The sequence below is a fragment of the Ornithorhynchus anatinus genome, chromosome 16 (genome assembly GCF_004115215.2).
Source record: "Ornithorhynchus anatinus isolate Pmale09 chromosome 16, mOrnAna1.pri.v4, whole genome shotgun sequence".
Classification (NCBI taxonomy): Eukaryota; Metazoa; Chordata; class Mammalia; order Monotremata; family Ornithorhynchidae; genus Ornithorhynchus; species Ornithorhynchus anatinus.
In genome coordinates this window covers 27,577,168-27,603,014 of record NC_041743.1, presented here as the reverse complement: position 1 = coordinate 27,603,014, position 25,847 = coordinate 27,577,168, and the positions used below count along the sequence as shown (strand labels likewise).

Sequence of the window (25,847 nt, the reverse complement as noted above, 5' to 3'; positions counted from 1 at the left end):
GGATTTGTGGCCAAGTAAGTGTTTTAATGGTAGAGTATGAAAGTAAATATGTATAGAAATTTTACAGGTGGTTGTGAATGCACAAGTAAGCAGGTGGCACAAAAGTCCTGAGGTGAAGCTGGGAGGGTATAACTTGGGGAGAAGTAAAATTGACTGAGGAAGCCCTCCTGGAGGAAGTGGGATTTCAGGAGGGCCCTGAAAATGGTGAGAGGAGAATGAATGTGGAGTGTAGGTGGGAAGGGAGAATTGATTAGTAGTGGGGATGATGATCCAGAGGTTTTGCTTGATGTAAGAGGAATTGGAGGTTCTTGAGGTGTGGGGAGATGTGCACAGAAAGACATTTTAGAAAAATGAGCAGGGCATCAGAGTCAGGTTATTGATGACCTTGGGGAGAGGGATCTTAATTGAGTGGAGGGGGGTAGAGTTTAGATTGCAGATGTTCAACAAAAGAGTTGGAGGTAGTGAGTGTATACCTCCCTTTTGAGTAGTTTGGACAGGAATGGGAGGAGGGAATTGGGGCGATAGCTTGATTATGCAGTAGGGTTCAGAGGTTTTTCTGGAACGGGGGAATGGTGAGAATGCTTGATGGTGGAGGGAAGGGAGCCATCAGAGTGTGAATGGTTGGTGGTGGTGGTCAGGGAGGGAAGCAGATTGGATACATTGTCTCTAGAAGGTGAAAGTGGGTGGGTCAGAGATACAGGGAGATGGGGTGGGGTTTGAAAACTGATAGAACTCTTGAGGTGTAGCTGGGATGTATGAGATGTAAGGATGGGAGGGAGTTAGGAAAGTGACAGGGAGACTTTTGGAAGCTTTTGCCAAATAAGCCCCAGCAGTTCACAGGGACTAGAACCTAGATCTCCGGATTCCCAGAGTTCTGCCCTTTCCCCGGGACCAACGGCAGGGCATGATGCAAATTTAGTGAAGGAGAGGTTACCTTCTAGTCTGTGAGCTCATTATGGGCAGGGAACGTGTCTGTTAATTCTGTTATATTGGAGTCTCTCAAACTTAGTACTTTTGGGAGAATACAGTTCAACAGAATTAGCAGGTGTGTACCCTGTCCATATCAAGCTTACAATCCACTGGAAATGCCAATTCCAAGCTAGTGGTGGGCAAGGACATGTCTACCTCTCATGATTAAAATGCCATATAGTTTGAGGTTTGCATCACTGTGATTTAAATAACTTCTTTGGTCTACACTTTCTACAATTTCCCAATTTCAAAGAATATCTGTTTGTATCCTGCTGTCATCCATTTCCTCAATTGTCTTGCCCAGTGAAAGTCCGATATGATGAGTATTGCTTTAGTGCTGCCCATGACATTCATGGGCCTCGTCGTTTGGGATCAAGGTTTGCCATTTGATGTTAAAGTAGTACTATTTTGGATATTAAAGGTGGTGTCTCTGGCAGGTAAGGGTCTCAGGATTAGGAAGGTCGAATACTCTAATTACTCTAGGTAGCTTTCATTTAGTTTAAATCTTAATGCCATATAGGCAGCACTTCCTGGTGTCAGTCATCAGTCATCCAAAGGACACATTAGCCTTTTTCCTCCACCCCCCCCCCCATCCTATTTCTATTTGCGTCATTGAGCAGAGTGCCACCAAGGTAAACAGAATTCAGACTAAGAACTCCCCTCGGGGCCTTGGTTATGTGAAGGGTTTGCCAGACCTGGGCCGCTACATAACCTCAGCCTTTTCCAGCTTATTGTCAATTCGTAGCACTTTGCGCATTCTGAGAAGTGGATAATGATTGCCTGCCAATCTTCTTATTTGTGTCCTTTCATAGGACATTCATCAGTATATAGCAGCACCTGTATAACGATTCAAGGACTCTTAATGCTGCTGTCAACCTGCTGAGTTTGAAAGTGTTTCCTAGAGGAATAATAATATTTTGACACCAGATTCCTTTCTGCATTCTCTAGCATGGTTGTGGGGAACAACATTCAGCAGACAGTACACAGCCCTGCTTTACTCTGTTGGGGGGACACACAGACATACACGAACACACATGCACACATACATATCTCACTATTAACAGCATCATCCCTGACGGACCATGATATACATATCTCTGGTGTTAAAATGTGACCGTATCTTACGTGTTTTGGTTCTGTTATGCTAAAAGAAGTTTCATGATCCTCAGGACTCAGGACGTTATTTTTTTATGGCATTGTTAATTGCTTACTATGAGTCTGGCACTGTAATGAAGTGCTGGAGTAGAAAGCTAATCAGGTTGGACATATTACCTGAACCGCATAGGGCTCACACTCTTAATCCCCTTTTTACAATGAGGTAATTAAGACCCAGATAAATTGAGTGACTTGCCCACGGTGACACAGCGGACTAGTGGCAGAGACAGGATTAGAACCTGGGTCGTTCTGATTCCCAGGCCTGTCCTCTATCCACTAGGCCACGCTGCTTCTGTTATGGTCCCTTTATCAAGTTCTTCATTGTGACACTGATGCTCGGTTTGTGAGAATTTGGGTAGCCTTAGAGAAAACAACCGTATCTCATTTTCTTGAACCTAAAAGTATTTTTTCCCCTTCTCATTATTGTTTAACAAACATGGCTGTGGTCTAAACCTAAAATATTTTAGGAAAAATGTTCATCCCAAACAGATATCTTTCGTAGATCTCATATCTTCAGTTTTCTTCAGACTTCTAAATAGTCCTATGTAATTTCTTTCCAAAATTTTTCTTTATATTGACAGCTTCACACATAAAGGATTACTTATTATCATTAAGATTCTCAAAATACCCCACCAACAGAAGAAAAATGAAATACCCAAAACCCTCATCTTCTCTTGGGTAAAGTTTTCCTCAATTAACTCTCAAAAGGTGTAGGGAAAGAAATAATTTTGGTTTCTATCAAACTTCTTTTCTCAGAGTGTGTAAATCTCTGAAGCTCATCCTGGCACTTAGAGAGATAAAAAGGTTTTATTGAATCTGAGCTGTGATGAGGTTCTGCTGTGTAATAGAAAAATAATTGCTCTCAACTCTGCTGGTTAGTTGGAAGGGAAACCCTTTTTGATTATTTCAGGTAATTTGCTGCCTGAATAAATGCCTACTCTCTCTTCTTTCATGTCAACAAGAGGCAGGGGAATAAGAAGTTGAGGTAAAGGGGAGAAAAAGGAAAAGAATAGGGAGAAAAGAGAGGCTACAGGATAGAAACTGAACACTTGCAACATTTTCAAAACACTTTGGCGTCTCCAGGGCTGCGAGGCATATTTCTCTTGACAAGCAAATGGGAGAAATGTAAACTGGCAGAAGAGATTGAGGGAGGGGAGACGGAGAAGAGATCGAGAGAGAGGCCAAACTACATAGAGTGACTGCTGCCTACATTGGGTCAGTGGACATATACCAAGCTGAGATCCAGGGAATTATGGTAAACAGCCATTGGAATCTGTTTCAGAGACTTTTATTTAAGTAGATTTTCTTGAATAGTGTATTCCTTATGTATATCCGGGGACAGGAGGGAATTTGGTGGATGGCCACTGAGCTAACTAAGCCTACATGTCCCCTATTTGCTCTCCCTGCTGCGTCACCTCTGTACCTAGGTCTGTATCCCTTTAAGGGCTACATTTACCAATTATCGATATTCACCCCTCCCCCAGTCCCATAGCACTGTAGACGTATCCATATGTAGGCTCTTTCTTCTCTCCTTAGATTGTAAACTCGTGTGGGCAAGGTAGTATTTGTATTGTAGTCTCAAAAGCATTAAATGCAGTTCTCTGCACACAGTAAGCCCTAAACTGTTAGCTTACTGAGGGCAAGGCAACGTGCTTACCAACTCTGTTGGTATTATCCTCTCCCAAGCATTTAGTACAGTGCACTGCACCCAGTAAATGCTCAATAAATACCATTGATGATACTGATAAGTATTCAGTAAATGCCATCGATTGATCATTTGGGTTGAAATGCACTCCATTGCCAGTACCAAGTTCTCAGAGGCTAAATTTACCTCAAATAAGTTCACTTGGAACACATCCATTGGCTTTTAAAGGACCTTTTAAGCAATCATTGGATTCAAATTTTTGGGAGCTTTGTTGTTGGAAGAACAAGGAGACCGTAAGCTCACTGTGGACAGGAAATATGCCTGTTTATTGTTGTATTGTACTCTCCCAAGCGCTTAGTACAGTGCTATGCGCACAGTAAATATACTCAATAAATACAGTTGAATGAATGAATGAGTAAGCTGCTTGTACTGAGGTGTTCTGTGAGGAACACTATTTTAGTTACTCTAAAATGTGACATTCTGTAGATGAGCATACTTCTGAAAGATCTGAATTGCATTTAAAAAAATTTGTTTCTATAATCTTCATCCTTTTAGAAAGCAGGATTTCAAATACTGGTGCAGTATGTTTATAAATCCATAAGTGAATGTATGTGTCTTCTGGAGTGCAGTCTATGTAGAAGCCGCAAGAAGAAGTTTATATGCATTTCCCTGAGTTGTTGCCATCTCCAAACGTTCTTCTTTTATTGCCACTCCTGGAGGCTTAGTTCTGGGCCGAATATACTACTGGCCTAACCCAGTGTGACATTTCCTTTGTTCTTATGTTGTTTTAACAGTGTAATGAAAAAAGAATTGTTGCACAAACCTCCCAGCTAGAGTTGAGGACAAGCTAAAAGTACGGTACATTTTTAAAATTTTGAATATCAGAGTCACTAATGGTAGGATCATTTCAGATTATAGGCTTAAACGTATCCTTCTTCTTTCTTTTTTGCTAAAATGGAAAACTTGACCTAAAAGAAAAGCAGCATGGTCTAGTGGATAGAGCCCAGCCCTGGGAGTCAGAAGGACCTGGGTTCTAGTTCTGGCTCTGCCGCTCTTCTGCAATATGACCTTGAGCAAGTCTTTTAACTTCTCTGGGCTTCAGTTACCTCATCTGTAAAATGGGGATTGACCGTGAGCCCCACATGGACGTGTCCAACCTGATTAGCTCGTATCTATCGTAGTGCTTAGTACAATATCTTCATTCATTCAACAGTATTTATTGAGCGCTTACTATGTGCAGAGCACTGTACTAAGCGCTTGGAATGAACAAGTTGGCAACAGATAGAGACAGTCCCTGCCGTTTGACGGGCTTACAGTCTAATACGGGCTTACAGTCTAATACGGGCTTAATATCTGACACATAGTAATAAGTGCTTAACAAGCACCATTAAAAAAATGGTTCATCAAATCTGCAAGTCACCCTTCATAGGTTTCTCTCTCTCATTCTGCAGTGAAAGAGTTATATTTGAAAATGAGTTGTGAATACTGAGGGTCCAGGGAAACCTTCTTTCTCTCTTTTTCTGTAGAACCTAGGTAATGCTAGAGGCAGTATCTTTTATTGTTGCCTCATTCCAATTCTGATTTACATGGAATCCCCTAATAAGCATTGGACTGTGTATTTAAAATGCAGACTCCAAGTTGACCACTAAATTTGATCTACCAGGCTACACAACTTTTATATTCTGGTGATTGATTTGCTGGAGTCTGTAAAAACTGTTATCTGAAAGTCTTTGCTTTATTTTATTCAAAAATCAATGCAGATTTGGTATTACCTAGAGTGACATCTGCTAAAAGCTGTGATAAAGGAAAGTTTTACAGTATACTAGAGTGTCACATAATGTTAGTTTATAAGGGGTGGTAATAATACACTCTGTTCTCTCAAAACATGTGTTCTTACAGCATATTTTGGATAGAAAAGTATTGAGGAATTAGTGGTCATTCTTTGGACAGCATCGTTCTATCTGGAAAGAAAGTCATGTACTTTTGGAAAAACAGTTCAGCACATATGAACAGTGCTGGTCAAGATTTGCATAGCATAACATTAGTTTTCCTCTCTGTGGGATTTCTCAAGAACCCTGCATTATGGAAGAGCTGAGCGCACTTAATAATTATAGTTCCTCTTAAGTATTTTTAATGGCATTTAAGCACTTCTTAAGGCATTGTACTAAGCACTGGTGAGGGGGGGAATACAAGCTAGTCAGAGTGGACACAATCCCACATGGGGCTCACAGTATTAATCCCCATTTTACAGATGAGGTAACTAAGGCCCAATGAAGTTAAGGGATTTGCCCAAGATCACGTAGTAGACAAGGGTAGAGCAGGTCTTAGAACTCAGGTCCTTCTGACTCCAAGACCTGTACTCTGTCCACTAGACTGTGCTGCTTTTCATTAAATAACTAAGTAAATGTTTTTACCGCTATAAGAACATTTAAAAAAAACACCCAAACTCAAAACTTTCCAAACTCAAGGAAAAAAACAAAAGCCTCATGAAAAATCTGTGAGAAGAATAACCGTTGTCTAAAGAGAACAGCACTCGAGTTAGTGAGTTAGTCAAATACATAGTCCACATTGGAACACTGAGCTAACCGAGACTGCCTGATTGCAGGGCAGCTCACAGAAATAGATTCTGAATACTACTTTTCATGGAAAGGTCTTCCCTCCTCACAACGGAAGCTTCGCAATCAGTCTCTTGTCTCAAGCATTCCCAATCTATCTAGAGACATTAGCGAACGTCTGTTGGCCGTACATTTATCTCTAAATGGGAATCCCTATGCCACAATCATCAATCAGTGCCTTAGTCGCTGATTGACACCAATGAGGGGAAGGATTTTCCTTTAAGTATCTGGACAGACACATGACAAGAGCATTAAGGTCTGTAATAAACTGATTTTAAAGAAGATTTCAATGCACACAGGAGCAGGGATGCTGAAATACCCGCCGAGGGACGGGGACAACCTCTATGATTATTCTATGTCTAACCCAGCGCTTAAGACAGGGCTTGGCACATAGTAAGCACTTAGAATGAATACCAACATTATTAAATGTGCAGAAAAATCATTTGTAAATTAAATAGCAATTACTGCTCAGTGAATATGCCACACTGCAGCTCACAATTGCCAACTTAGTTTTTGATTAGCATATAAAAGAAAGACATTTTGAATAAACCTAAGAACCAAGGGGTGAGACCTTATTGATTATATTATCGTACGTCACTGAGCCTGAAGGATGGATGTTCTTGCTTGGCACGATGCCAGAATACTGGACCGATCATCGCTTGATATATTCCAATTAACAATGAAGCCAGTGCATCCCCAAGCGATAGCCAGTGGCTGTGTGTCCAAATCCTGGAGAATGAAGTAATGGGGAAGGAACCCTGTGGCAACCAAGTGGCCTTCAGAAACAAGGACCCTGTCTCCTCCACTGATGTGATCAATGATCAATACATCCAGTTCTGGTATAATAGGTTTTTACTATGTTTTGGCTAAAATGTTGTAGAGGATTAGGAATTGTTTACCCAGGTACATGAACTTGTTTGGTTACAGCACGCCAAATGTGGAGCAGTTGATCTCTGCGCTTGAGAATGTGGATAGTGATGACTGCAGTATAATTTGAGTTCCTACTATGTGCCAAGCACTGTGCTGAACCCTGGCATAGCTACAAAATAACCAAGTTGGATTCAGTCCCTCCCTTAAATGGGCCTCACAGTCTTAGGGGGTGGGAGAACAGGTATTTGTTCCCCATTTTATGGATGAGGAAACTGAGGTATAGAGAAGTTAAGTGATTTTTCCAAGGTCATACAGCAGACAGATGGCAGAGCTGGCATTAGAACCGAGATCCTCTGATTCCTAGAACCGTGCTCTTTTCACTACGCAACATTGCTTCTTCACGTGTAAATTTGTGATGGACAGGAAAGGGTTTGCTAATGCTATTGTATCGTACTCCCCAAAGCACTTTGTACAGTGCTCTGCACATAGTAAGCGCTCAATACACACGATTGATGTGTACATAGGCTGCATGTGTGCAGCATCCGGCACAGTGAGTACTACAAGGTGGGTTTTCTGTATCGTGAGGTTTTGCAAGAACACAATTTTTTTGGCGCTCGGTTCTTTAATTCGGTTAGCACACTGGCTGATGTTGGTAGGATAGACTAGAAGCAGTGTGGCTTAGTAGGTAGAGCACAGTCCTGGGAGTAAGTAGGACCTGGGTTCTGATCCTGGATAATCCCCGCTCAGCCACTTGTCTTCTGTGTGACCTTGGGCAAGTCATTTCACTTCTCTCAGCAGATGTTAAACACATTTGGAGTTTTTGAACTCCCAGCTCCTCCTCAATTTTCAGAGATTTAGAAAATCTGCATTTATGCAGGTAACTATAATATAACGGTTAGGTGCTGAATAGATGGACATAGTTTCTTGCTTTTGATTTTAATAAACTGATTGCAGGATCAATCAACATGTATATAAGAGCTGTAAAGATTTTTCTATGGAAGCCCATCAATTTGGAAGGTTGTAGGTGTCATAAAATGTGTTTTAAGATGCTCTGGAAATAGGATGCTATAAAAATCGCCACTAAATTTTTGATAGCCTTTTGTTCTGTGCTAAAGTTTTACTTTAATGAATGTACATGATTTTTGTGGAATTAGCATCAAATCCTATACAAAAAGTTAGCCAGTATGTGATTTGTTTAGTAAAAGGTCAAGTTAATGTTGTAACAATAGGTACATTGTAAGAGGATGTTTTATCTGTTACATACAATACTGACAGAATTATGGTATTTGTTAAAGTGCTTACTATGTGCCAAGCACTGTTCTAAGCACTGGGACAGATACAAAATGATCAGGTCCCACATATGGCTCACAGTCTAAGTAGGAGGGAGAGCAGGCGTTGAATCTTCATTTTTCAGAAAAGGGATCGGAGGCACAGCGGAGTTAGGTAACTTGCCCAAGGTCACACAGCAGGCTGAGCTGGGATTTAGTACCCAGGTCCTCTGATTCCCAGGCCCGTACTCTCCCACTAGGCAACAAAACTTATTATTTATGTGCTTCCTTTTAAATTGGCTCCAGTTCCAAAAAAAATTTAACAGCAAGTAAGCATTCTAGTTTTGTTCCTCATAAATTTATTAACTGCCAGAAACACACTTTATTAAGGTGGTTAAAGAAAAGGTAGCAAAAGGATACACTTGCCAGCTTTGAGAGTCTTACAAAATATACATTTACAGTAGCACCCTTAAATTAATGATGGAGAAGGCAAAATATAAACTACCAGCCAGGATTGTTCTTTCTCTGTCCCCACAGCTCATTAAGTAGGATTGGAAAAAACATTGTCTCATCCAGTTATCTCTTTCGTTGCCTAACTACATTGACATCTGATCACAGCTTCTTTCTCTGCATGAGTAGTTCTTGGAGGACAGTGGCAAAGCTGTACTCGTTCCAGATTAGAGATTAACTAAAGGAGGGTATCACATTGTGTTTCAGACAAAAAATACTTCAACTGTAGAATATTCACTCTACCCAAGTAATTAAGCCCTAGGTGCTGCATGAGATAAATACCCTATCTATTTAGTGAAACATGCATAAAAAAGAATAAGCGAAAAAGAATATTATTTGCACAGCTGGGAATAAACCAATATCTTAATTCAGCTGTTTAAGGCGAGAAGTCATTGATTTTGTCTCTTAAGCACGTGAACATTGATGGTATTGAGCAAAGGAGAGAGTCATGTTACAAGAAGGAAAAAAGAAGCAACATAAAATTGTATATAACACCATGATGTAAATAGAAAACACTGTGCAATGGGAAATAGTATTGTATGAGATATTAAGTCAGTGGCAAATAAGGGGGAAGGATCTTGAAGTCTCATTTTCACACGTGTTTGTATCTATATATGTGTGTGTGTGTGCATGTATATATATATATATGTATATAAAGAGATGGTTAAGAAGTGAAGAACACTGTCTAGTGACAAAGAATAATTTGTTTTACATGTGTATCTGACTTTTTTTGGATTTTAAGTGTGCTTGACTGTTCCCATGAGCAGTGTCCATCTGTGTCTCCCTGTGTTTCTGGTGTCAGAGGCAGCTTCCATTCCCAAGGACCCTAAGCTAGGTGAATAGAAAGGGCCAACTTCTAAACTTCTAGGCTGATTTCTGATTGCTCTCCACTCAGCTGACTAATCTTCTGTGGCTGTCTCCTCACTGTCTACACACATATGATTTATGCTTGACAGTAATGTTATTTATTAAGCACTCACGGTGCACCAAGAATCGTAAGCTAAGCGTTAAGCTAAGCACCGGAGTCAATACAAGCCGATCAGATTGGATACAGTCCCTGTCCCGCATGTGGCTCACAGTCTAGCAAGAATGAAGAACACTTATTTTTTTGCCTCTCTGTGCTTGATTTTGGAGAGTTTACTAAGCTGTAGTGGAGGGTGGATCTGTTATTGAGGTTCTTACTATTTTGCCTACCCACAAGTTTTGACTCTGAGGGGTCATCATCATGAAGACTCCACCTTGATATTCCCACTTCATGTCATATTTCTTTTGAGTCTGGAATATTTTCTGTCATCCCTGAAATGCAAAAATTCACCATCTACAAATATTGGGTCTGATTTAGGTTTAAGGAAATATTGGGCTTAGGGAAACCCAAAGCTTGATTGTGTTGCTAAATATTAGTAACTCATTTCCTGCAGGGGCAATCATAACAAATTATGGTACTAGAATGCACCGATAAACTCTTTTCTTCTTTAACCTCTGTTAGAACTAACTTCTTGAATGAATTTAGGATGATATTGTTATTTGACAATTATGTTTTTCCAAGTAATCATTTTGTTTATACATCAGAGTATTCTAAAGCTCCGTATCAACTGAGGGATCCTATGTAGTTGAATATTCTCAAATTTATATTTAAGAAAAATATTGTAATATATAACATTGAACAAAAATACATAATTAGTTATGCATTATCAGTGAGTTGTCCCAAAGAGAATGTGAAGCAGCAGCTGCAATGGATTAAATTTTATGTGTTCTTGAGTATTTAAGTCGTAAATGCATCGCTGGCACAGGCAGTGGTAGTAATTAGCAGTTTATCTCTGCAGTATTAGGAAAACAAATTCATAATAGTATAATGCACTAATTGCTTCATTTAGTTGTCAACTTCAAGCTTGTTTTTTTTTTTATTGCTGTTTGGGGATTTGTTGTTGGGTTTATGGGCTCTGTGGATGTTACACCTGTAGTTAAAATTTATTTCATGCTGTTTAAGACAGGTCTGGCTTAAAGTTTTGCTGAGAATGGACTTTTTAAACTAATGAAATGAAGGTAGATTTATTGAATATAAAATAAATGGAAAAGTACATAAAAAGGACAGCTCTCTGAAAGAGCTGGAAAATAAGTTTATTAGCCTTATGCCAAACCCTAATTATGCTTTGCTTGTTCCAACTTCAGTCCTTTAAAAACCAACAAACAATTTTTGGAATTCAATTAACCTTTGTTTAACAGATTAAATCTCTTTTTCATCAACCACAACAAAAACCCTGGAAAGTATTTGTAATTTTAAATATAAAAATCCTGTAGAGGATATTTAATTTTCTGCATACATAATGTCTTTGGAAACTGGTATGAAGGTGGAAATATAGTAATTGGGAAAGAGAAATTGGGCTAAAGAAAGAAAATATGGAAATCTGTGAACCAGCATAGTATTTCGAATTGGAGAAAGAAAAAAATTGAGAGGCGCATGGTTAAGATGGGTCAGTAAAATGACTGCTCTGCCCTTCTTATTTTTTTATTCTTTTCCCAGAAATGTTTTGCGATTTATATTTACAATAGGACATAGTTAAAATGCTCCACCTAATCCCAGCATGAGCCCAGAGTTGATGGAAAGAAGTCCTGGATAAGATCCAAGGGAACTCCTTGAGTCTGACCCTGAATCAGAGGCATGGGCATCCAGAATGGGGGCAAATCCAACTTTGTTCATGAAAACTAGTAATTTGAGATAAAATGTTTTAAATTGAAAGCAAAAGGATTAAAGAATAAAGACTCTAAGTTGCCGAAGGCATTGACCCATAACCCCTCATTCACTTCTAAGTGAGATAAAACTTCCCTAATATCCTGAGCAATACTTTAAAATTTGTCAGACTTTTTATAGAAAATGAATTAATAAATCATTTGAAATCCTCTTCATAAAGTTCACTTGTAACATGTGCCTCTCAGGGCCTGAACAACTGAAGCTGAATCCTTGGTCTGGAGTGCCTTGCTTGGTCCCTCTGTGGGGTGTGACGTAGGTGAAGCCCAGTGTAAAGGGTGGCGTAATGGTGTCGTCGCCCAGCACCGTACATCTCCAACTCTCTCTCTGTTCCCTTTCCCTTAAAAGCCCCTTTCCATCTCCTCTTCCCTTTAGCTCCTCCAGACTCCCAACCTCCAGACCTCAGCCAAGAACCAAAACCTGCTCATAAGAGCGGGGGAGGATGAGGAATAGTAATCAAAACTACAAATAATAATTGTGGTATTTTGTTGAGTGCTTACCCTATTCCAAGCAGTGATGTAGACACAGAGGAATCAGTTGGGGGACAGTCCGCGGCCCAGGTGAGGCCCACAGTAGGAATCTACTTTTAAGAATGATTGATTTCTACTGTCGTCCTGAAGGGTGAGCAAATGCTAGCGGGGGAAGACAAGGTGTATCCCTGCTAGTGATTGTGCATTAGCTTTGAAAGATTTCCCTCTAGACTATAAGTGTGTTATGGGCAGGGACTATGCCTTCAATATGTTATATTGTACTCTTCCCAAGTGCTCAGTAGAGTGCTCTGCACACAGTAAGTGCTCAATAAATATGAATGAATGAATTTCAGTAGGCAGAGGCAGCAATAGGGGGAGGGAGACTATGAATCCCATCACCTGGAGGATTCAGCCAGGGCAGACCAAGCAGTTCACGGTCCTGGTCAGCAGCACGCCGGGCGAAACCCAGTCCCAATATGGTGAGAATGCTGGGGACAGCTAAGGAAGATTCCAGCCCTGGAAATTCTGGGCCTGGTTCCACTAGCAACCTCTGTGTGTCGGTGCCTGCAGCCCCTGCTCCCCACCCATTCAGGACCAACCTTGCTCTTCCACCACAGATCTCACAGGACTCTGGCCTAGTTTTTCCATTTGCAAGGTACCCAGCTTGCAGAATTATTTTACCATACTGTCTTCTTCAAAGATTATTTCATTTGTAGCTTCTAAAAATAACTGGCACACATATCTTATTTAAAGGGAATGTAAAGTGACTCATTGTTGAAATCGCCTAAGCCTCTTTGGCCACATTACATCCTATTTATTAGAATAAGTAAAATCAATAATTGGCCATGAGAGCTTTTAGTATTGCTCAGAGTCCAGGGATAAGGATCTCCATATACCGTAGATCAATTTTGAGTCAGTCTTTGTTTTTTGTGTTAATTCCTATAAGTTTTCATCCTCTTTCCCCTCCTTGTCTTTCCTTTAATTGTCCATTCCAGTTATCAGCTTTGTACAAAGTTGATTTTTGTCAGGTGTGGAAATACTGACTGTTTAAAGGCTGCCTCTTATTATTCCCTCCTTTTGGGCGTGTGACCCTAAGTTGTTACGGCTCTAAACTTTCCAAAGCCAGTCTGAGGGATTCAAAACGCATACTCCCCCAAATGGAGGCCAGAGTGATTTTTCTTTTTCATTCCTTTTCTGAAGGATGTATGGGAACTTTGGAAGGGGAACAGGTTGGCTGTGTTGATGTCCCTGTGCTTGGGTTTCCTTAAACTGTGGTCTTCCTGCATGATGATATGCACGCCAAGAAGCAGGATGGCTTAGTGGATCGACCCAGGCCTATGAGTCAAAAGGACCTGGGTTCTAATCCTGGCTCTGCCACCTGTCTGCTGTATTACCTTGGGCGAGTGATTTTACTTCCTGTGCCTCAGTTCCCACATCTGTAAAATGGGGGTTGACTTTGAACCCCACGTGGGACATGGACTGTATCCAACCTGATTAGCTTGTATCTGCCTCAGCACTTGGTACAGCAAGTAAGCAAGCAAGTAAGCAAGCAAGTATGTAGTAAGCACTTAACAAATACCATTAAAAAAAAGGGAGAAAGCATAACAAAGTGTAAGGTCTTTCTTTGCTCCCAATAAGCCCCTTAAGGGATGGATACCTGGACTTGCCAAGCTCTTTTCTTCCTCTGCAGAAAGCCGAATTAGATACATAGATGCACAGATGTAGTTGGAAAGAAAGATTTCCAGCCAAAAAAAGAAAAGTCATTTTCCTCATCCAAACCTGGGGTGTTAAACTATAAACACCTGCACAAATTTTTACATGTACACAGTAGACTATTTTTGTAAGTTTTATTTGGAATTCATAGGTCCATGGAGTTTTCAGACAGGAAATGATTTTGTTAAAGGACTGTAATTGTTCATTTGTTGTGGTGTGAGGTTGCTGATGAGACTGCATCTATACCGTGTCCAGAAAAATACCTGTTCTTCATATTTAGAGTGTGATCCCCTTATGGGAACGAGGCTGTGTCCGACTTCATTACATTGTAGCGTGGCTCAGTGGAAAGAGCACAGGCTTTGGAGTCAGAGGTCAGAGGTTTGGAGTCAGAACGGGATTAAGTTCGAATCCCGGCTTAACAAATACCAACATTATTATTGTATATACTCTAGTGCTTAGTACAGTGCTCAGCACATAAAGCACTTAAATTCCACAGGTATGAATTTTTATTATTCTTGGGTCAGGCAAATGGTTTATCCAGCCCTGGATGCTGTAACCGGTACAGTGACTAGGATGCTTAGGGAAACTATCCGATGGATGCTTTGAACTTAATCCTAATATCAGGGATGTATCACGTAACATTCCTAACATCCCTCCAATCAGTTTTCCCGCTAGTAACTCATTTGGGACTGCTCGTCCGTGAATTTATCCAAATCTCTTTTTAGCCCACTGGTATTCTGCCTTTCCATATGTTTACCACCTGCTATGCTAAGTGTTTTCTTCCATTTGTTTTGTGCCTGCCACCTTCAAGGTTCAGTGGGTGCCCCTTCCATTCTGGTGTTTTGGGATTTGGTGAACATGGAATGCCATTGGAATTTTCTGTAATTTAGTTAGACTTGAATTGTTTATAAATCCAAAATAACATGAGTGCCTTTGGAAATAGGTTTTCTCCCTGTCAAGATGTATAATTATGCGCTTAGTAATTTAAGAAATAATTCAGGCTTTTATGTGAAGAGGGCGGGGAGAGAGAAGGAATAGATAACATGGAAACAAATTATGTTTAATTCTGTGAGGAGTACTTAGTCATTAAATAACCCCTATGTCCTACAAGAGCTAATCTGTATTTTACACAGAACTCTGATGAGGAATTTGAAGCTCAGCAGAAGTATTTATCTAGCCCAATACACTGTTTAGTAGTTACTGAGAAGGCTAGAAAAGATAAGAGGAAAATGCTATTCATAACACTTTCCCCACCCTTGTCTCCCTCCCCCCACACTTTCTACTGAAAAAACCTGCCAGTTTGACAAATAATATCAGAATGCTTAGAATTATTATGTCTCTTACTCTGCAAAGGCTGCTTATCTTAAAACTTGCTTTTACCAATGTTTTTTTATGGATTTTCTTTAGTGTAACTGCTACTGTTTAAATAATTTTGAAGTGAAAATTTTTTGAGATCAAGAGAAATCATGGAAAAAAGATGTAATGTTTGTTAAAATGATTTTTTTTCGGGAGCAGGGCTGGGTTGCCACAAGGGCGCATTGAGCTGAAGCCCTCGGCCAAGTCAGGGCCCCCAGGACTCCATAGTTTGACCTTAAGCTGCAAACACTGCCACTTCAATCCCTGCTAAAAGCCTCCTTTAAGAACAACTGGATGGAGCACACTTCCCCTTGACCAATCACTCCATCTCCTAATAATTATGGCACTTGTTAAGTGCTAACTCTTGGGCCAAGCACTGCTTTAAGCACTGGGGAAGATACAAGTCATTGTTAAACTTCTTACTCTGCCTCCATGTTTTCTATCTTGCCACTGACCTCTTGCCCACATCCCATCTCCCCATATCAGACAGATAATTTCTGTCTCCCACTTCAGAGTCTTACTGAAGGCACGTCTCCTTCAGGAAACCTTCCCTGAATAAGTCTTCCTCTCCTCTTCTCCCACTCCCTTTATTCACCCTCTTTCCCATCTCTACAGCACATATGTATATATCTGTATAATTTATTTATTTATGGATATTATTGTCTGTCTCTCTTCTGGACTGTGAGCTCGTTGTGGGACAGGGACTGGGTCTGTTGCTATATTGTATCCTCCCAAGTACTTAGTACAGTGCTTTTCAAATAGCCGTCAGTAAATAACGATTGAATGAATTCAGGTTGGATACGGTCCCTGTCCCTCATGGAGCTCGCACTCTTAATTTCCATTTTGTATAATTCCCAAAAACTGAGGCCCAGAGAAGTTAAGTCCAAGGTCCACAGCAGACATGTGGTGAAGCTGGGATGAGAAACAAGTCCTTCTGACTCTCAGGCCTGTGCTCTATCCACTATGCCATGCTGCTCCTCTGCTCTCCTGCAGCAGAACTCCCTCCCCTCCCCTTCCTGAAGCCTTGGTTTTTTGCCAGGGAGTGTCTAGGAATCACGGCTCCCAGCATGCAGAAGCTGTACAGGTGGAACCCAGGAGTCCCTGGTTTCGAAGTCGGGAAGTGGAAAAAGGGAGAGAGTCGTCAGACCTCTGGGGAGAAAAAGTTTGATAGATTCAGATGGGTGCTCTCATGAGGTACTTGGAACCCATCAATCCTCACCAGGCTGGGTGAGTTTCTCAGAGGAGTTAATGTGGACCCTGGAGGGCAGGAAGAGGCTCTTTGGAGGCACTTCTATGACCACATATCTGGATAAGCCCCTTTTGGGCAGGGATGGTGTCTATCAATTGATAGTATTTAATCAATAGTGTTTATCGAGCACCTGCTAAGTGCAGAACACTGTCTTCGGTGCTCGGGATGGCACAGTAAAGGTAGAAGAAACAATCTGTGCCTTCAAGAATCTTCCAGTGTAGCAGGAGGGAAGGAAACAAAAATCATTTTCAGATAGGAAAAAGATATGTAGATGCATTGATGAGTGAGTGCTGAAGAAAAAGGATATATAAGATGATTTATACTCAGAGTTGGTTGTGTGTAAACAAGTGCGTGGTTGGTGCAGAGGGAGTAGTTAGGGGATATTATCTGGGAAGAAGCAAAAATTAATTGGATAAATCCTCTTGGAGGTGATGAGATTTCAGAAGGATTTTGAAGATGGGAAGAGCTGAAGTCTGGCAGATTTGCAGAGGGAGTTTGAGGCAGAAGGGAGGTCCTGAGCAAGGGTTTGGAAGCGGGAGAGGCGAGAACAAGGCTTAGTGTAGAGATAATCCTTCAGGAGCAGTTAAAGCTATTATTGAGTCATCCATCAGCCTTCTCTTCCAGGCTACACCTTTGATGTTCTGTATACCTTCTACTTTCAAAGTTTTTGATTGTTATGGGAAAAGTTGTGTTCTGAAGATAAAAGTTGAGGTAGGAATTCACTGAAATTAGACACAGTCATAGCAGTATTATTAGGGAAAGCAGATGGAAGGAAATAAGTTCTGATACTAAGCTGACAATGTTAGCTTCCTTCCTATATGCAGATGCTTTTGGTCCTGTTAGAGCTTTGATTCCTAAACTCAAGTTTTAGGAGTAACAACCCTTGAAGTTCCTTAAATTGGAAAATGGGTAGTTCTGATAAAATATCAGTTTCTTGCTTTTAAATTAATATTTGAGTAATATGCGATTACCTGTAGTGTAGGTCATTTTTATAATTTTGTAATATTATAAATTATAGTATAATAAATGCATTCTTTGTTCTTGCGTGATTGTTATGAGCCAAATTTTGTCCCTTGGTGGTGGTTATTATTACAGCATTTGTTAAGCGCTTACTATTTTCCAGGCACTGCGCTAAGTGCTGGGGAAGATACAAGCAAATTAGATTGGATACAGTCGCTATCCCACATATGGCTCTGTCTTAATCCCCATTTTATAGATGAGGTAACTGAGGCACAGGGAAGTAAAATGACTTGCCCAAGGCCACACAACAGACAAGTGACAGAGCCAGGATTAGAACCAATGACCTTCTGACTCCCAGGCCCAAGCTCTATCCACTACGCCATGATTTGGTTAAAAGTTTTGCTTAGAAATCCCAATTCATCACCATAGATGCAAATTTAACCTCAATCATTGAGTCCCAAATTATTTGGAACCTTTGCAATCCCTGTAAAAATTTTGGTTATGTATCTTCAATGTATTAACGGGTGCCAAAAACATTTTGAGAGGCCATTTACGTAGCCAAATGATTGGTCTTTATCATGTTCCGGAATTATTTGCCAGCCACAAGAAATCAGCCTTTTCTGGAAAGTTGTCTTGGCAAATCAAGAGTTCTTAGCTTTACTTCATCCTGCTATTTTCAAAGGATAAACTTTCAATGACCATGACCAAACCAATTTGATTTTTATGTTATATCTGAAAATATGATGCTTGTCCTCAGCAGTGTAATTACTTGGCTCGAGGAATCTAATAAATTTTAATTAGTCACAAATTGAATTCCCATAGAATATTCTACTTTCAAGTAGGTCAGTGGCCTTTGCTCTTTTAGTTGATCGGATATTGACCATTTGATGATTTATTTGTGTCTTGCCAAGTATTGATCTCAAGCTGACTAGGAACTGGTTGTCTTCCTTTCTTCCCTTTGAGATGGCCGTAGCCGAGGCCCTTCCCTGTCTGAAATTAGGATGGTGTGAGCGGGTGGCCGCCCCATCCCTGGAAACTTAAATTCATCCAGCATTTAAAAAAATACTCTTGAGCTCACTCTCTCACCCTCTTGTTTGGTTTTCCAGCCTTAAATCCCCAGTGAAAAGTGCCCTGATTAGCAGGTGATCAATTTGGAAAAATTAAAAGCTAATTAACACCAACATTAAAGTCACCTGCCTTTCCACAGTCATCACTTTTCTCTTCCTGACTACCAGAGGATTTGGGAGAGTGGGAGATAGGGTACCATATTCCCCATGAGACATGCATCTTAGGCTATTTAGGAAACTGATAGGTGTTGCTTACCAACCCCCCTGACTAATATTCTGAGAATTCACGGACGATATAAGAAATCCCTGAGGCAGAACGTTTGTGATTTATTTCAGCACCCGGGACAAATACAGTCTGTGCTCTTTCGAAGAGCTGGTTTTAAAGGTTCTGGGGCCACCTTTCAGTTTCAGAGGGCCTAGTGTTTGAAGAGCAGAACTCCCTGTTACTGCAGTAATCCTTGAACATCTTCACTTCTAGATGGAATCTTAGAAGCTGTGATTCCAGGGTCTAACTTGGTCTCAGCCCCACTCAGCAAGTTGCCAGCTTGCTGGTCTTAACCACCCCTCATTTTTAAACAGCATCTCCTTGCACCACCCTAATTTCTGCCCTTTCCGTTAGGACAGGAGAAATAGATGCTTGGTCAGAGCAGACTTTCAAACGAATATGTCAGTGCAATAGAATTACCATAATATTTGGAAGGTTCTTGAAAAAGTTGGCAAGTAATCATCAATTGTATTTTGCACTAATGTTATTTCTGTTATCTGTGAACTCTGCTGTATTTTACTCTCCCAAGTGCTTTGTTCAGTGCTCTGCACATAATAAGCAGTCAGTAAATACCATTGATACCCACTTCAGAGTATGGAGTCCAGTTCTGATTGCCTCACTGTAAAAAGGGTTTAGCAATACAGTTATCTCTTGTCTCAGAGATGGTGCTGCTGACAGCAAGACTGCAGCATCATATGGTAGATAGAGCACGGGCCTAGGAGTCCGAAGGCCATGGGTTCTAATCCCGGATCCACCTCTTGTCTGCCTGCGTGGCTTTGGGCAAGTCACTTCACTGAGGTCTCAGTTGCCGCATCTGTAAAATGGGGGTTGAGACTGTGAGCCTCAAGTGGGACAGGGACTGTGTCCAACCTAATTTGCTCATATCCACCCCAGCACTTTGTACAGTTCCTGGCACACAGTCAGTTTTAAACAAATGCCATAATTATTATTCTTATTAGCAGTGAGCATGTCACTGGGAGAGAATCTTTTGCACCCTGTGCAATAGTGTACCTCTTCTGGCCTCTTGCCATTGCGGCGAACCTTGTTGAGACACCAACGGTTAAAAGCAGAGAATTTTGTCCTACCTCAGCAAGACATGAACATAGCTTAGGATTGTTTTTGCGGCAGGCAGTGCAGAACATTGTGAGCGGGGAATATGTCTACCAACTCTCTTATATTGTACTCTCCCAAGTGCTTAGTCCAGTGCTCTGCACATCATAAGCCATCAATATATGCGACCCACTGACTGACTGAAGGAGCCACCTTAGTCATGGCTGAAGTCTCTGCCGCTGCTCTGGCCAGTTGTTTTCCGGATTCCTGCCGTCCCTGTTCTCAAGGCGTGAGGTGGTTCCTCAGGCAGAAAGATTTACCACTGACGGAATAGCTCCGGCAGGAATAGCTGCCTACTTCTGGCTGTTTCAGCTCTCTCTTCCTCCCTGACAATACCCTCTGTGGGAAAATTATGTTCAAGTTCAACCTGTGTCTTGAGAGATGCTGCCGAGACATACAGTGGCAGAAGAACGGTTCCCAGTTCTCTAATTTGTTTTGTCCAAAATGTGAAGTGAAAACATATTTTATTGGTGAATACCCCCCTCTCTCTCTCCCTTTTTCTCTCTCTATTCCTCCCCCTCTTCTCTGTCCTTCCTTTCTTTATCTCTCTCCTACCTGCAGCCTGCTATCTCTGTTCCTATGGAAACCCTGCCACTAACATTGTATTTGGTGTTAATCAAGAATAATAACGATGATACCTATTAAGTGCTTACCTAGTGCCAGGGGTTGGAGTAGATAAACTCTTTTCCAGTCGGACACAGCCTCCTTCCCAGACAGAATTCACAGTTTGAGGAGGAAGGGTAAACAAATATTTTAATATTTTATTCCAGATTTTTTGGATAATGAAATAGGTGCTCATAGGTTCAATCATCAGTGGTATTTTTTATGGTGTTTGTTAAGCACTTACTATATGTTTGGCACTGTAGTAAGTGCTGGGATAGTTACAAGGTAATCAGGTTGGACACAGTACTGTCCCACTTGGGGCTCACGATTTTAATCCCCATTTTACAGATGAGGTAACTGAGGCACTGAGAAGTTGTGACTTGCCCAAGGTCATAAAGCAGGCAAGTTGCAGAGCCAGAATTAGAACCCACCATCTTCTGACTCCCAGACCTGTGCTCCGTCCACTAGGCAGAGCACTGTACTAAGTAAGCATTGAGGAGACTACAGGACAACAGAGTTGTTAGACACGTTCCCCGCCTGCAGGTAGCTTACAGTCTACGGGAGGAGACACGGTGAAATAGATTTATAAATGACTGCTAATGTACATTAAGTGCCGTGGGGCTGAAGGTGGCAGGAATATTAAGTGCTTAAAGTGTACAGATCCAAGTCCATAGGTGACAAGGAAGGGAGAAGGAGTAGGGGCCAGGAGTTGAATTGACTAGTCTGAAGTCACCCAGCAGATAAGTGGTGGAGATGGGACTAGAACCCAGGTCCTCTCACTCCCAGTTCCACCCTCTTTCCAGTAAATGAAGGCAAGGTGACCAGCTGGAAAGAGGAATTTCATCACCGATTGGATAATAAAATGCTAGAGTGAACTAACAAGGAATTACGAGGAATCCATCCTGAAAGAACTAGACATTGGCTTGTCTTCTTGGGTGCTTCATATTCGCTTTTACCCGAAGCTGGGCCTAGATCAGGTGGTTTCTTGATTGAGTCATTGATATTTCCTGAGCATCTGCAATATGCAGAATACTGTCCTAAACGCTTGGGAAAGCACATCGGAACTGAAAGACACAGTCATTTGCTTTCCAAGGAGCTTACAGTTCCAAAGTTCCTTCCGTCTTTTGATTCTAGTATAGCCCCATGGAGCTATAGCCCCTTTTTCTGTTTTGCTCTTTTTCAACATCCAATATTTAAAAATGCAGTGAAATATTTTTTCTGTTTCTTCTTTAGTGAAAATTCCTGATAGTGGCGTGGTTATTTTAGTGACTCTATAATCAAATTCTACTTCTTTTGGACAAAGCAAACTTAAGTTAGAAGCAAATCAACCTTGAGTTTAGTGTTCCTCTGAGTGAGGTATATGGGAGGTGCCCTGTATTGTTTTGGATGATTATACTCTTGTGGCTTACTCTGGCAAACCAGGGAGAGAACAAGGGCATGTAATCATCCTTAGTTCAGGGACGGCCAGCTACAGTGGAAAAGACAATATTTAGATATGGATGCTCTCTGGCCTTGGGAAACTGGTACCTGGTTGGCATTTGATTAATAACCCACACAAAAGTAATGAATCAAACTGAGACTGCCATTTGACCCAGGTAGTAGTTTGTTTATTTAAAGCAGTAGCACTTTCATTGCCACAAAGCAGAGAGATTTTTCTTAGTGAACTTTAAGGAGTAAAGACTATTATGTAGCAATGATTTGTATTATTTTGAAGAGAGCTTTTCATTTTCAAGGTGAGTTTATGTTCTGTGTTTTCTCTGTATCGATTAAAAGCCGGCAAAGTTGAAGTCTGTAGTGAAAACAAATTTCTTTTCAGAGCTTCGTACAGTCAATTTTGGGTTTTGAAAGCTGTTTAGCACAGGATATTAATTCACACTTGCATAGTTAAGTTCTGAAATGTAGAGAAGAGTTAATTTTGTTAAATTTTGCCTGAATTTCCTTCTCTCTTTAGCTTGCGATGAATGGAAGATTTTAAGAAAACCCAATCTTCATAGAGATGTCAACAGATTTGGACATTCTGCCGTTGTCAGTAATGGGTAAATTGCTTTTATTTGCAAATCTCTGAAGTGTGATGGAGTCAATATGACAGTTCATGCCTATGTTATGCAGTCATTTTTCATCAGTGTTATTTCATTGTGACAATACAAACTGTGCTATTTGTTAGGTATCTTACATCTTCCACGCACTCTGCTAAGCACTGGGGTAAATACATGATAATTAGATCAGACACAGTCTGTGTCCCACATTAAGCTCACAGTCTAAAAGGGAGGGAGGCCAGCTACTTAATCTTTATTTTACACATTAGGAAACTGAGGCACCAAACAGTTAAGCCACTTGCCCAAAGTCACACCAACAGTGAAACTAGGATTAGAACCTGCATTTCCTTTGCAATTAGAATCAATGTACTCACAACTTTTCTGAATAATTATTTAGAATCATAACACTGTATGTTTCCTAAAGACAGTTTGTCCAGCTTTCCTTTTTGGTATTATTCAATGACTTTGTGGCCCTAGATTTACAAGAATTTATGAAAAGATGCCATATAAATGAGTCATATAATGAAAAGTTGAGGATTAATATAATGGGAGAACATGACTGGTTTCAGGCAATCAAAATCATGCTATGAGGAATTCAGAAGAATCTGATAGGCTACAAAACTTCCAGGTTTATGTAAAATGAACTGAAGTTTACATTCTGTTGATTTGGCTTTTAAAAAAAACTTGATTCTAGGTTTTTTTCCTAATCCTGTCAGTTTTAATGAAAAATTGTGTTGTCATCTGTCACGGTCTCCTGACATCGATAGTAATGGACAATTTCTCCAGGTGCCTTGATTTTATTATGAATCTAGATTGTAAAATGAGATCCAAATTGTGAGATTCTAAGATATTGGCCTCTTTAGACAGGTCAGGATCATGCCATCTAGTCTATCAAATTGGTTTTCTGTAACTCTACCTATCACTTATTAAAAAAAAATTAGAAAGCTTATTTTAAAATAAAACAGCTATAAGTCTGCTTTCTACTTATGCAGCCAACTCTACTGATTTTAGAAATATGAGATACAACAACACAGTTCTGATGTCACCTTCTAGGCCTAAAAGCGGTGCTGCTTCCTATGTTGTTATGGTTCATTCTCTCCACGTAGTTTACGTTAGCCCTGAACTTGGACAGACTGGAGACTCATTGCTTTGCAGCTTCAAAAAGGCTTCTAAAACTTTTAGCAGGGAAATCTTCCAAGATTCCTATCCTACAAGACTTGTAACTCAGCAAATAAATTCCGGGGCTTTCAAAAGATGTAAGAGGGGTGCATGTAGCACACCTCCCCCAGCCCACAACATGTATGTACATATCCATAATTAATTTTAATGCCTGTCTCCCCCTCTAGACTGGAAATTCCATTGTGGGCAGGGAACATGTCTACCAACTCTGTTTCAGTGTACTCTCCCAAGTTCTCAGTACAGTGCTGTGCACACAGAAAGTGCTCAGTAGATACGATTGATTAATCGATAACTCTAAATGGGAAAAAGTGGACTTCTTTCATGTTATTTCTTCAACATATTTTAACATTTTTTTCATAGGTCTATGTATATATTTGGAGGTTTTTCTAGTGTACTACTTAATGATATCCTTGTATACAAACCTCCGAATTGTGAGGCTTTTGGAAATGAAGAGCTTTGTAAAAATGCTGGCCCGGGGATAAAATGTCTATGGAACAAGAATCGCTGTGAATCTTGGGAATCTGGTCATACTAATAACATTCTCAGAGCAAAGTGCCCCCCAAAGCCAGGTAAGAAAGAGATCGCCTTCTATAATTTATTTCCAAATAATTTGGCATTTGTTAGGAAGCTTCACTTTCCCTGCAGAGAGTTGGAGTGGCAATTCCTTTAATAATGTTTCTTTTAATGTAACGACAGTCCAGTTTTCTATCTGGTTTTTCTCCGTGTAATGTTTTGCTACCAAGAAGACTGAACACACTGAAAATCACTATTGACTTCTCAAACAATCCATGTATTTCATTTCTGAGAGTCTATAGCGTGTTTGAGAATGGTCGGCGAGTCTGTCTTTGTACGTATCTATGTATGTACGTGTTCACATTTGAAAAGATACTGCTAATGATGAAGTATGATTATGAATGCAAGTTTAATGGTAGGCTGATGGGAAACCTATGATTGTGACACTGTTCACACGTTAAGATATATGCAAATATAATAATAATGTTGGTATTTGTTAAGCGCTTACTATGTGCAGAGCACTGTTCCAAGCGCTGGGGTAGATACAGGGTAATCAGGTTGTCCCACATGAGGCTCACAGTCTTAATCCCCATTTTACAGATGGGGGAACTGAGGCCCAGAGAAGTTAAGTGACTTGCCCACAGTCACACAGCTGACAAGTGGCAAAGCGGGGATTTGAACCTAAATATGTTCCAGTGTACTGTGTACTGGCTGCTACATTTCTTCTCGCTACCTAATCTCACAGCCTTCTGGAAGCTTCTGCTTGAAGGAAGCCACTCCTTATTTGCTGTGCAGCTGAATTGTCTGAAATGGTACTTTGCTGCTCCTTAAAATGTTTTTTATGTCTCCTTTGCTTTCATCGCATCATTGGCTCTCAACATCAATCAGTGGTACTTATTGGGTGCTTACTCTGCGCGGAGCACTGACCCAACAGCTCTGCACACAGGCAGATATTATAGCATCCTGTTGTCATCCATTTTCCTCCCAGGTCCATCACAACAAAACTTTAATAACATGAGCAGGGGTCCAGTATTAGTGGATTGACTCATTCCGAGGCCTGTGATCCAATGAATTCAAATAATAAGATCTAAAGTTCTGAACTTTTCCCTAACGCAGGGCAGAAGTTATTGAGCTGCAGAGAGAGTGCTCCAAACACATCACAGTGCAAATGCAAGGAAACTATATGGTTGATTTCCTATTCGGTAACTTGCTTCTTAGACTGAAGGTCAAACAGAATCAAAAAGTGGATGTTCCTATCCTAGGGCAGTTGTTACAAATGTATGAGTTAGAAATGTGCCATTTTCTCTTTAGCCCCAGTGATTTCTTTTGTGTCCCATTTGAATTACAGCTGCTGCAGATGACAGATGTTACAGATACGCAGATTGCGCTAGCTGTACTGCCAATACAAATGGGTGCCAGTGGTGTGATGATAAAAAGTGCATTTCAGCAAACAGTAACTGCAGTATGGTGAGTGTTTTAAATATTTGACTTTGTATTTCATAGTGCTCTGTGACCATTGGCTCACCATTTATCGAGATTTAATGGCAT

At 40.6% G+C, this 25,847-nt stretch overlaps 1 protein-coding gene across 3 annotated transcripts in view; it reads left to right on the top strand.

The window, feature by feature from the left end:
• The window catches only part of ATRNL1 (attractin like 1), a 602,864-nt gene that overhangs the window by 88,003 nt on the left and 489,014 nt on the right, over positions 1-25,847 (top strand). For all 3 annotated transcript variants that reach the window (XM_001513843.4, XM_039914307.1, XM_039914308.1), the window contains exons 11-13: positions 22,523-22,607; positions 24,147-24,355; positions 25,648-25,766. In XM_001513843.4, coding sequence (XP_001513893.2) covers positions 22,523-22,607; positions 24,147-24,355; positions 25,648-25,766 — 413 coding nt within the window. The remainder of the gene's footprint in view (positions 1-22,522; positions 22,608-24,146; positions 24,356-25,647; positions 25,767-25,847) is intronic.